Source organism: Triticum urartu, chromosome 5, assembly GCF_003073215.2.
Source record: "Triticum urartu cultivar G1812 chromosome 5, Tu2.1, whole genome shotgun sequence".
In the NCBI taxonomy this organism is placed as follows: Eukaryota; Viridiplantae; Streptophyta; class Magnoliopsida; order Poales; family Poaceae; genus Triticum; species Triticum urartu.
In genome coordinates, this window is record NC_053026.1 from 470,578,426 (window position 1) to 470,590,961 (window position 12,536).

Below are 12,536 nucleotides of genomic sequence, written 5' to 3' on the forward strand. Positions count from 1 at the left end.
CCAGCTTTCTTTCGTGTGTGGCGATTAAACATTTCCAGATTGGACCGAGACTTGCCAAGCGGCCTTGGTTTACTACTGGTAGACCGCCTGTCAAGTTTCGTATCATTTGGACTTCGTTTGATACTCCAACAGTTAACCAAAGGACCGAAAAGGCCTCGTGTGTGTTGCAGCCCAACACCCCTCCAATTTGGCCCAAAACCCACCTAACTCTGCTCCATCACCTAGAGCGTTCGATCACGATCGCGTGGCCGAAAACCGCACCTCATTTGGACTCTCCTAGCTCCCTCTATGCCTATTTAAAGCCCCCCCCCCCCGATTTTCGGATCTCCTCCTACCTCCGAAACCCTAAAAATCATCTCCGCGCGGCCGGACGTGTCCGCCCGCCGCCGGACGAAAATCCCGCCGCCACCGCCGCCACGTGGCAGCCTCCCATTCGCCTGCGCCCGGTCCCCAGATCCCCGCGCCGCCCGGGCCCGGGAAGCCCGCAGCCGGCCCCCGAGGCCCATCCATCCGCTGCCCGCGCCTCCCTGCTCCCCGCCGAGCTCCGCCGCCTCCGCCGCGCCGCCGCCCGGCCGGCCCGCGCCGCGCCGCCGCGACATCCCCGCCGCCTCGCCCGCCCGGCCGCGCCGCCTCGCCCACCGCCTCCGCCGCCACGCCCCTCGGGCCCCGTGCTCCAGCCGCCACTCAGGCGAGCCCCGGGCCGGCCTCCTCCTCCCTCCGGCGAGCTCCGGCGTACAGGAAACTCCAGCGAGCCCGGATCCATCCTCGGTTCGTGTGCCTCGGGTCAAACCCTAGATCTGGGAGGTTGAATTTTCGTCTAAGTCCCTAAAATTTCCGTTTCAAGTGCACATGTTCACGGCTCCGTAACTTTGCATCCATAGCTCCGATTCATGCATATAGCATATCAAAATGTTCATCTCAGAGAGTACATCATTTAATTCCATTGCATCATTTTCATTTGAGCTCATCTTGATGCCCGAAATGCTATTAGAAGAGGGCTACTTGAGTTAATTGTCAGATCTGCTACTCCGTTTAGCACTTTTGACATTTTTGCCATGATTAATGTGTGCATGATATGCCCTGATGCTCTGCATGTGTTTTGTTAAGGGTTTTGTCATCTTTCCAGAGGTGCAACCCATTTATTTTTGTGATGTGTGTGGTGACTAGTGCAAGTTTGCAAAGTGGTGCACTTGCTAATTCTGTTTTCAGGGACTTAGCAATTCCACTAAGTCCTTGAGCTGTTTATCTTATGATGCCATATGTTCATGTTGTTTCCTAGTGATCCATGCCTCTTTTGAGGATGATCAGTAAGGATGTTTTGTTAATATTGTAGTGCTCTATCCATCCATGTCTTTGTTTGCAATTATGGAGCACCCTAGATTGAGTCAATCGAGCTCTACTTTTGCTACTTTGTGAATCTGGGCAGATTGTCAATTTGTTTTGCAATTTTGCCGGTGATGTTGTAGTTGAACCGTGCATGCTATGCTATTGTTCTTGCCATGTCTAGCTTGAATTTTGTGTCTTTTTTATGGGTGTATGTTTTTCTTGCCATGACTTGCACCACAGTGAGTGCATCGAGCTCGTAAATATGCCTACTTGAGTTATATTTCAGCATGTGTCAGTTTTCACTAAGTATGAAAACTGATTATGTTTTTGCTATGTTCACATGCTTGCAATTGTATTTTCTGATCCCTTTTGGCTCAAGGTCACTAAGGGACTTTTGTTAAGCTCTTTGAGTAGCTCCATGACATGCTTTACTTTGCCACGTTCAGATCCTGTAGCATGTAGTTTTGTTGCTCCGAAGAGGGCTACCTGATCTGAAATTCCAGACAAGTGTTAATTTCACTAAGTCTGAGATCTGTTTGCCATATGCATTTTCGCCATGCTTGTTTGAACCTGTTAATGGATGAATTGGCTGTAGCTCAGTGCTAGACTTTTGTTAAGCATCTTGTGTGCATCCCTGCCATATATTTTGTTGTCATGTTTGGGTGCTGTAGCATGTTCATCTCATTGCTTTTAGATGCCTACTTGCTGTAAATCGCAGACCGGTGTCATTTTTGAATCGCTTGCCATTTCCAAACCGTAACTCCGATTCCGGCGTTCTTTATATCGTTTTCAAGCGATTTCGTCTCATCTTTCCAGTGGCACACTTGGTTTTCCAAGTTGAGGCCAGGCTCTTGCATATCCTGTCATATCTTGCATTTTGCATCCCGCATCGCATCCCGCATAGCATATCATCTTTGCATTGTGTTGTTTGAGTTTGCACGTGGTTGATTGTATCCTTGTTGCTTGTTTGTCTTGTTTGGGTAGAGCCGGGAGATGAGTTCGCTAACGAGGAGCCCGTTGAGTTTGCTTTTGAGGATCCAGTCAACTCTGACAACTGTGCAGGCAAGATGATCATACCCTCGAAATCACTACTATCTTTGCTATGCTAGTTTGCTCGCTCTTTTGCTATGCCGATGCTACGATGCCTACCACTTGATTTCAAGCCTCCCAAATTGCCATGTCAAACCTCTAACCCACCTTTGTCCTAGCAAACCGTTGATTGGCTATGTTACCGCTTTGCTCAGCCCCTCTTATAGCGTTGCTAGTTGCAGGTGAAGATTGGAGGCCGTTCCTTGTTGGAACATTTATTTACTTGTTGGGATATCATTATATTATCTTGTTATCTTAATGCATCTATATACTTGGTAAAGGGTGGAAGGCTCGGCCTCTCGCCTAGTGTTTTGTTCCACTCTTGCCGCCCTAGTTTCCGTCATATCAGTGTTATGTTCCCGGATTTTGCGTTCCTTAAGCGGTTGGGTTATTATGGGAACCCCTTGATAGTTCGCCTTGATTAAAGCTTTTCCAGCAATGCCCAACATTGGTCTTACCATTTGCCACCTAGCCTCTTTTTCCCTTGGGTTTCCGGAGCCCGAGGGTCATCTTTATTTAAACCCCCGGGCCAGTGCTCCTCTGAGTGTTGGTCCAAACTAGAGTCCTGTGTAGCGCCCCCTCGGGGAAACTCGAGGTTTGGTTTTAGTTGTATGGAGTGCTCATCTGAGTGTGCCCTGAGAAAGAGATATGTGCAGCTCCTATCGGGATTTGTCGGCACATTCGGGCGGTGTTGCTGGTCTTGTTTTAACCTGTCGAATTGTCTTGAAGAACCGAGATACCGAGTTTGATCGGAACGTCTTGGGAGGAGGTCTATTCCTTCGTTGACCGTGAGAGCTTGTCATGGGCTAAGTTGGGACTCCCCTGCAGGGATTGAACTTTCGAAAGCCGTGCCCGCGGTTATGGGCAGATGGGAATTTGTTAATGTCCGGTTGTAGATAACTTGAAACTTAATTATTTAAAATGAATCAACCGAGTGTGTTACCGTGATGGCCTCTTCTCGGCGGAGTCCGGGAAGTGGACACGGTGTTGGAGTAATGTTTGCGCAGGTTGCTCTCTAGCTTCTCGCTCGCACTTTGCCTCCTCTTCTCGCTCTCTTTTGCGAATAAGTTAGCCACCATACTTGCTAGTCGCTTGCTGCAGCTCCACATATTTACCTTGCCATACCTATAAGCTTAAATAGTCTTGATCGCGAGGGTGCGAGATTGCTGAGTCCCTGTGGCTCACAGATTACTATTACACCAGATGCAGGGCCTGATGATTCCGCTCCAGGAGACGCGTTTGAGCTCAAGTGGGAGTTCAACGAAGACTCTTAACGTTACTATGTTTCCTTTCCCGGTGATCAGTAGTGGTGCCCAGTTGGGGGTGATTGGGACCGTGTCGCATGTTGGGTTCTCTTTTATTTTGGCGCCGTAGTCGGGCCATGAGTGTTTGGATGATGTAATGTTATTTATGTACTTAATTGACGTGGCGAGTGTAAGCCAACTATGTTATCTCCCCTTTATTTATTTATATTACATGGGATGTTGTGAAGATTGCCTAACTTGCGACATATGCCTTCAATGCGATTATGCCTCTAAGTCGTGCCTCGACACGTGGGAGATATAATCGCATCGAGGGTGTGACAGTCCCCCCCCAAGCCTTAAAACACGCCTATTCCCAAGGGGTCGTGCGAGCGGCACGGTTGGATTACCCAAATCCGTATTGGTGAGAATCCCGCAATTAGTGAACACGATCTCTGCTTTGATAGGACGTGTCAATGAATACCGCGTCTTTAAACGCGAAGCAGGAGGCTGGAAAACGGTTCGAAATAATAATAATAATAATAATAATAATAATAATAATAATAATAATAAAGGCCAGAGCACAATGCCTCGCTGAAAAGGCCGTCAGAAGACATGATCTATTTTTGTTTAAGTATTTACCCTCGTGATTTAGGGTTGTAACTATTATGTAGAGCCGGATATAGTCCTTTTCATCAGCCACTTTGAAGTATTCGGATAAGGAACCCGCCTTGCAATGTCGAAGACAATCTGCGCGCCGGACACATCGTCATTGAAGCCTGGTTCAGGGGCTACTGAGGGAGTCCTGGATTAGGGGGTCCTCGGGCGTTCGGGTTGTGTAATGTGAGCCGGACTAGTGGGCCGTGAAGATACAAGATAGAAGGCTTCCCCCCGTGTCCGGATAGGACTCTCCTTGACGTGGAAGGCAAGCTTGGCATTCCGATATGAAGATTCCTTTCTCTGTAAACCGACTCTGTACAACCCTAACCCCCTCCGGTGTCTATATAAACCAGAGGGTTTAGTCCGTAGAGGCGATCATAATCATACAGGCTAGACATCTAGGGTTTAGCCATTACGATCTCGAGGTAGATCAACTCTTGTAACCCCTATACTCATCAAAGTCAATCAAGCAGGAAGTAGGGTATTACCTCCATCAAGAGGGCCCGAACCTGGATAAACATCATGTCCCTTGCCTCCTGTTACCCTCGATCCTTAGATGCACAGTTCAGGACCCCCTACCCGAGATCTGCCGGTTTTGACACCGACACCTATGACTTAGCAACTTATTTTGCGACAACGCCTTCAAGAAGAGATATACGCCCTCACACCGTCGTTCTCGAGTCCAGTCGACAAAGCAAGGAAAGGATTTTCATCCTGGTTGTAGACACCGACCAATGAAGGCTTGAACGTCAGCAAGGGGACATCGCCTTCAATAGGGATGAAAATGGAGTGAAAACTTTTCGTTTTTTCAGAGGAAAAATGGAAACGGACATGAGATGTGAAAACGGAAATGGAAATTTGCAAAGCGGAAATGAAAATGGAATTTTTCATGCGGAAATGGAAACAAAAATGGAACGGTGTTTTCCGATGGAACAAGCATGGAAATGGAACTTTCCAAACAACGCACAACGACACAATGAGAATGGATCATTTAAGGCCCAACTTCTACTACCACACATGTACTCAGCTTGACCCTATACGCAATTGTCCAATACTACTACAATACTACGCGAAGTTGCTAACATAATGATACTATTTTGTAGCCATGTTAACAATTCATTAAATTTGTTTGTGTTTTGTGTGTATTTCTCTATGATTCAACAGGTTTTTAAGTTCCGATTAACACCCACTTATGTTTCTGTATCCACTTTGTATTTGCTTCGTGTACGTTTCCGATAGTTTCTATTTTCGTATTCTTTTTCAGGGTTTTTGTATTCGTTTCCGCTTCTGCAAAAAAATATAAAAACAGATATGGTAGCACTCAGTTTTGTCCGCTTCACTCTGTTTTCATCCCTTCAACAAAGTAACGATGAAGTTTGTTGGTGTTGAGCCCGATCAATGAAGACCATAACAAGAGTTTTCACTCCAGAAATGAAACGGTGCTTTAATCACCATCTTGACAACGGATCTTCCAAAATTCACGCCAGCTAATACTTCATGCTATGCTGAAATGGTGCTAGCAAATGGGTGGGGTGTCTACCCACCTTAAGTCGCCGCCTCGACCATCGGGAGCCCGCCCACCACGCGGTACGGTGCAGATCTGGCCGCTGCCACTCACACCCCATCGTGAACCGACCTACACTCTGAATAGAGTAGCTCAAACAGAAGGGGAAGCTTCCATCGATGAGATCTGCAACAACCATCGGTGGCTACTGTAGTAAAGTGTGTGGTGTTGTACTAGTTACTCCTTTCGTCCCACAATAAGTGTATCAAGCTTAGTACTCCCTAAGTCCCACAATATAAGAACGTTTTGCAAACTAATATAGATTGCAAAACGTTCTTATATTGTGAGAGGGAGGGAGTACCGATTACTCTCATTTATTTTGGGACGGAGGAAGTATTTGTTGAAGGCTGGCTAGAGAAAATATAGCGAATGAGTAACCAGACAAAAGTCATTTAGAGAAAATTGTATTGGATTTGCTTTTCCCCCCAAAACTATAGACTTCATGATACGAATTTGGTCAACACAATTCTCAAGCGACCAAGCAGTAACGCACCACATTAAACATGGTCACTGAATATGAATATGTGAGTTGACGATCAAGTGCAGGTCCAGGTAGTGGGTCTTCCTCGTATGGCATTGCTGTCCTCACCGGGCAACGGCCTGCTCCTTTTTGCCTCACAAAGCAGGAATGCGCCCTGTCACTAACTGTGATCAATCTTGGTTGCACTTGCACTAACCAAAAGAAGAACATATATAATCATGCACGTCATAGCATAGTCCTTGTGGAGGGTAGGGCAGGGAGCAAATCCGATGGAAGCGGTCAACCAGCTTTCCCTGGTTAACTAATAGTGGGTCTGGCACTTATCCACATCGATCTCCCTTCCCAGTCTTAGCTGCTAACTGAAGTCAGAACCTATGTGTGCAGTGCAGGCGCGCCGGTCTCTCACGGGCTCACGCAAGGCTAGAACGGGTAATTAGCTAGCTAGCAACGCGTAATGGAAGCTAGCCGGAACGATGGGAGCATGCATGTGATCGATGCGCGAGAAGATAGTACCAAAACAATCCATGCAGTTGGATTGCCATGGATTACATGCAACTGTCCCAATAGCGAAAGGGGAATTATGGGTAGGTCAGTGTCAACCTCTTTCAGGAACCAACTTCTTGCAAGTGGTGAAGATCCAAGCACTCATACACAGACAGGGTCAGCGTCTGGTCAATTTCTGGCCTGATCCCATTCAGTTGTAAGTTGTAACACTAGCTTCCTTCAGGGAAGGCAGTAGTGGATTGACTGCTCAAGTGAAAGATGCCCAAATTATCTACTGACCCATGGTACATTGCACGGTTAGTTTTTTTTATTTAAAAAGGGAGGATAACCCTCAGTTAGTTACTACTCCCTCTGTCTCATAATATAAAAATATTTTTGACACTAGTAGCTAGCAGTGCTCCCAAGCCAAGATGATCAATCAAGCATCGGATCCCAAGTGCTAATAGGCAAACCTTCCACTGTAGCGTAGCCTGTGCTGCACGTAAGTCGTTTGCTCATCGACAGTCGAGGCTTTCATGTATACGTCGTAGACAGATGCAATCTCTAACGATTCTGCAAGGGCATATGATCGGGTATTCGTTGCTTTCTGCATACTTTATGGGACGGATTCCCTCCAGCCCTACGTGCCGGCCGTGTTCAATGTAGGCAGCATCATGTCCGTCACGAAACGCTATAACCATCCAGACGCCGACACCATCACACCATGTTCTCTCATCCCTTCGAAATGAATGGGTCTGCAGTCTTGGTTAAGCTGATATACTACTATGCTAGAAAATGCTAGTGAGAAGAGATTGTCCAATCTAACGAAGAAACGCCATATCTGAACCCTGGATGAGTGCGCAGAAGCCCAAACCGCAATCGATGGCTTCCTTGCCGCGAGCTGCAAGCCTGCAACCGAGAGAAGAACACAAAAATGTAGGCTGGCGAGCCAGCCCAGGTTTTTGCCGCCTGCAGCATCACAGATGCGAATTTCGCGGAGCGCAATGATGCGCGCGATTCCTCTTGTGGGTACAACCGTACGAGCCTAGTGGCACTTGCATCACTGGAATCTGCTGCACATTTGATCGATGGCCCATGGCAATATGGCATGCATGCATGCAAAGAAGGAAGGGTGTGAATGTGAAGGCAGGAGCGAGTGAGCAGGAGTGGACAAGGATCGTCGGCCCTGGGGGGTAAATCGGGGGCTGCTACAAGGCATCCAAAGTTCATTCATGTCAGCTTCTTCTCCTCCTCGCCTCGCCCTACCGACATTTCAGGAGCAAATTTTCTTCTCTCCACACTTCCACACTATTTGCATAATTGGATTAGTTGATCAATTCCAAAACTGGTGCCGCGAAGACACGCACAGGCACAGCTACAGACACTCCGCACCGTCCCCATCATCCATCTATCTATCCAATAATAGATGATCTGCTTCTGTTACTCGCCACAATAATGTACTCCCTCCGTAAATTAATATAAGAGCATTTAGATCACTAAAGTAGTAATCTAAATGATTTTATATTAGTTTACAGAGGGAGTAGCAGTAAGAAGGAAAGAAGAAAACAGATTGTCATTTCAGTCAGTCGGATGGAACGGAAGAAGGCGCTGCGGTTTTTGGCACCAAGCAGTAATGTCTCTGCTGAATCCCGTGCAACTGTAGGAGTGTAGGCTCGTGGCGCCGTGCCGACATCCTCTATCGACACTTCCATACCGGCGTTAAAAAATGCTGCTGCATTGGCTGGCAGTGAAGCCGATCACCGGCTCTCCGAGGCCGATGGAGCAAGCACAAAATCTCGCAAACAGTGGCCGAACTCGCTCGTGCAGTCGTACAGCCAACGGGGCGGCATCCTCATCTCATCTCATTCTCACCTCATGCTATGGCGCGCCGGTGGCCATTAAAAAGATGCTAAAAGGAGCAGCGCGTACGCTGGGCGGCCGGGCTGGACCATGCCGAACGACCGACAGCCACCGCCATCAATGCCTCCCCGCCAACTGCAACTCAACTCGTCGTTCAATCACAACCAGACGATGAACCAGCGCCTCTTATCAGGCAGTGGTAAAGGTCCATGGACGATCAGAAACTATTGATGCCAAAATGTACCAGGAGGTGCATAGTACAGCTTGGCTTTGGAGCTCTGCGATCACGGTTCATGCAAGTGGAACTGCGATCCTTGGAGCAAAGCTGTCTGATGTGGATTTGGATTCGGGACTTGGTTGGTTGGGTGTGTGCCTCCAGCACGGCATGCGTCTTGATATGGTTCACGTGAGTGAGCAGAGCACGCGGGCAAGAACAAAACAGGTGACAATATTATGCCACGGAAGTGGAAAAGAAACGATTTTGATTGGAAAAGAAGCCAGTGACTTCATCTTTCTTCAGTCCTGGCCAGGCTCCCCTGTTTGCTCTCACTATACCCCCCGTCTACTAATAGTTATCTGCAGTTTTTGCGGTCCTATCCCTTGCTGTTCAATTCCCACCATTATTTGCTACCTAAAACACCTCAAGATCAACACTTACACGGTTATTACAGACAAGAAAGACAAGTTGATGCCTCCAAGAATTAGCTAGGGAAGGAATAAACACTTGGTGTCGTGTCGGTGCCGGTGCTCTGCTGGGCCCTGGGGTGCTCTGCCCAGCTCACGACGATGCCGCCGACATGGTCGAGGCCTTCTTCTTCGTCGCTGTCGCCGGCTTCTTGCTGGTGGTGGACGGCTTGGCGATCTTGATGTCGAGCTTGTAGTACTGCACGAACCAGTCCACGAAGTGGCGCAGGCCGGCGTCGAGGGAGGTGGTGGGGCGGTACCCGAAGTCGTGCGCCGCGTGGCTCACGTTGGCATGGGTGAAGGGCACGTCGCCGTTGCTGGGCATGGCGATGATGCGCTTGTTCGCCTTCTTCCCCAGCAGCTTCTCCAGGATGGCCACCATCCGGGTCACCGGCACCGGGGAGGTGTTGCCCAGGTTGTACACGCGCAGCGGCGCGGGGCCGCTCTTCTTGCCCGACCTGGCGGACCCGGTGCTCCTGCCGGCGGTGTCCAGCGCGCCGACACAGCCCTTGACCACGTCGTCGATGTAGGTGAAGTCGCGGCGCGCGTCGGCGTAGAGCGTGATGGGCTCGCCGGCGACGATGCTGCGGGCGAAGGAGAAGTAGGCCATGTCGGGGCGGCCCCAGGGCCCGTACACGGTGAAGAAGCGGAGGCCGGTGATGGAGAGGCCGTAGATGTGGTTGTACGCGTGCGCGATGGCCTCGCCGGCCTTCTTGGTGGCCGCGTAGAGCGACGCCGGTCGGTCGGTGCGGTGGTCCTCGGAGAAGGGCGCGTCGGTGTTGAGCCCGTAGACGGAGGAGGAGGAGGCCCAGACGACGGCCGGCTGCGGGTCGGCGTGCTTGGCGGCCGCCTCGAACACGCTCACCAGGCCGGCCACGTTGGACGCCACGTACGTCTGCGGCGCCTCCATGGCGTACCGCACCCCGGCCTGCGCCGCCAGGTGGAGCACGTGCGTGAAGGGCACCGCCTCGAAGAGCCGCTCCAGCAGGAGCGCGTCGTTGATGTCGGCGTCGAGCACGACGACGCCGCGGTCGGCGAGGAGCTGCTGGCGCCCGCGCTTGAGCGCCGGGTCGTAGTAGGAGTTGAAGTTGTCGAGGCCGACCACGCCGTCGCCGCGCGCCTTGAGCGCCAGCGAGCAGTGCGCGCCGACGAACCCGCCGGCGCCCGTGACGAGCACCGAGAGCCCCCCGTCCCGGCGCGGCTTGGCGCTGCGGCGTATCTCCTTCTGCCACCGCTCGCCGCCGTACGTGGCCGCCGCGGACGAGGACGCGAGCAGGCTCCGGTGCGAGGCGTGCGACCGCGACGCGCCGGGCACGGAGGAGGAGGAGCCGTCGGAGGCGAGGCTGAAGGAGCGGGAGAGGAGGGAGGGGTAGTGGAGCGCGAAGAGGAAGACGAGGGCGAGCGTGGCGAGCACGGTGGCGCGGAAGAGCAGGTGGGAGGAGGCGGAGACGAACTTGCCGCTGGCCACCCGGCGCAGCAGCAGCGCGCCGCCGCTGGCGTACCGCTCCAGCTTCACCCCCTTGGCCGCCGCGTCCGACGGCATTGTGCTCGCGCTGGCTGGCCGCGTGCGTACGTGCTCGCCGGGTGGCTCGCGGCGTCGGAGTGAGCGTGTGTGTGTTTGAGTTGGCTAGAGGCGGGCGGGCGGGCTAGCTGAGGAGGGAGCACGGGGGAATGAGGTGGATTTAAAGACGGAATGTGGGGTGGGCCCACGCGGCGGTGGTTCTTTTCTTTCGGTTGGAATGCCACTCTAGCTGAGCTGAGTTGAGGCGAGCCTCACTTCTTTTCCGAACCCGCTCGCTCGGTCTCCGATTGGGTAAACACACAAGATATGACTAGGGCAAAAGTTCTGGTACGATCGCAGCAAAGCCCAGCAGTGCCTCTCTTTGTTTCTGTTTGCTTATGACATGTGGGCCCCAGATGTCACGCCACTACACTGGTGGGTCCGTCCTGGCTGCCCAATCTAACTCGTGTGTTTTTTTAGGATAAACTTGGGTTTTGTTAGGTGCCATGCCATATACTAGGGACATGAATCCTCTTAGGCCAACTCCACCGCGCGACCCTATCCTGTCCGGTCCCGTCCGTTTGAAGTAAAAGGGACAAAAAAGACGGCCCGGCGCGCGGGAGCAAACGGACTTTTGTCCGCTTTGTGTCCGCTTTCGACCCATCCCCGGCCCAAACTTGCGTCGGTTTTGGGATGAAACCGACAGCGCGCGGACGGGCGGGACGCGCGTGCTTGTCCTCCCCTGGCCCGTCTGTCGATGGGAGAAACCAAAAACCCCCCGACGGCCATTTCGCGCCATTTCCCCCAAACCCTCCCACGCCCCCCCTCTCTCCCACGTCCATGGCCGACGCCCCGCCGAGTTCCGGCGGCCTGGCCGTCGACCCGACCACAAAGTGAAGAAGGAGGCGCCAAGGAAGCCGCTGTCGGAGTACACGCTGGAGGAAATCGCCAAGTTGGACGCGGAATCGGCGAAGAGGAGGGAACGGAGAGCGGCCGTCAAGATGAATGCCGCCGCGGCCAAGTTCGCCGCCCAGCGCGAGGAGCTGGAGGCCGCGCGGCGCAAGGCCGCTGCCGACGAGAAGGAGGACCTCGTCAACAAAGCGCACGCCATCCTCATGATTGGCATGGGCCGTCCGGCGGGGTTCCATGCAGCGGCCGTCGGCCCAGCGAGCACAGGCTCGTCGGTCGCCCGGCCTACGCACTGCCAGTCGCCGACGTCGCGCGCCGCGCCCATGTCGCTCGGCTTTCCTCCACCCAGGCACGACGGCCAGACCCGTTTCTCGGCGTCGCCGGACGTGGGCTTGTTCGCGCCGTCCACACCACGCCCCGCGGCCGTCATCGACCTCAACGTGACGCCTGGGTCCAGCAGCGGCGGGCGGCCTTCCGTCGAGATGCAAAGAAAGCAGGCGCGTGCACCGCTCACGGGCACCATGCCGGCCCCCCGCGTGTTGTTTGACGAAATGCCAACCTCAACGCCGACGGTGGACGACCCCTTCTACAACCAGTACATGGAGGACGTGATCTTCCAGGGTGGGCATGGCCGTGCCTACGACCCCGATGAGACCCAAAGTCAGGATGGCCGCGCCCAGTACGTGCCCGATGAAGAGGCCGACGACCGTGCTGACTACGACCATGGTGATTCGTGGC

General features: G+C 52.4%; 1 protein-coding gene across 1 annotated transcript; it reads right to left on the reverse strand.

Moving 5' to 3' along the window:
* Positions 1–9,155: 9,155 nt before the first annotated feature.
* LOC125509921 (UDP-glucuronate 4-epimerase 6-like) lies at positions 9,156–11,059 on the reverse strand. The gene has a single exon (XM_048674976.1). It carries the CDS (start codon positions 10,929–10,931, stop codon positions 9,483–9,485), a length of 1,449 nt encoding a protein of 482 aa, XP_048530933.1. The 5' UTR covers positions 10,932–11,059; the 3' UTR covers positions 9,156–9,482.
* Between the last annotated feature and the right edge of the window lie 1,477 nt (positions 11,060–12,536).

Excerpts from the sequence above, each read along its gene's own strand:
- LOC125509921 (XM_048674976.1), bottom strand. The coding sequence starts at position 10,931 with ATGCCGTCGGACGCGGCGGCCAAGGGGGTGAAGCTGGAGCGGTACGCC.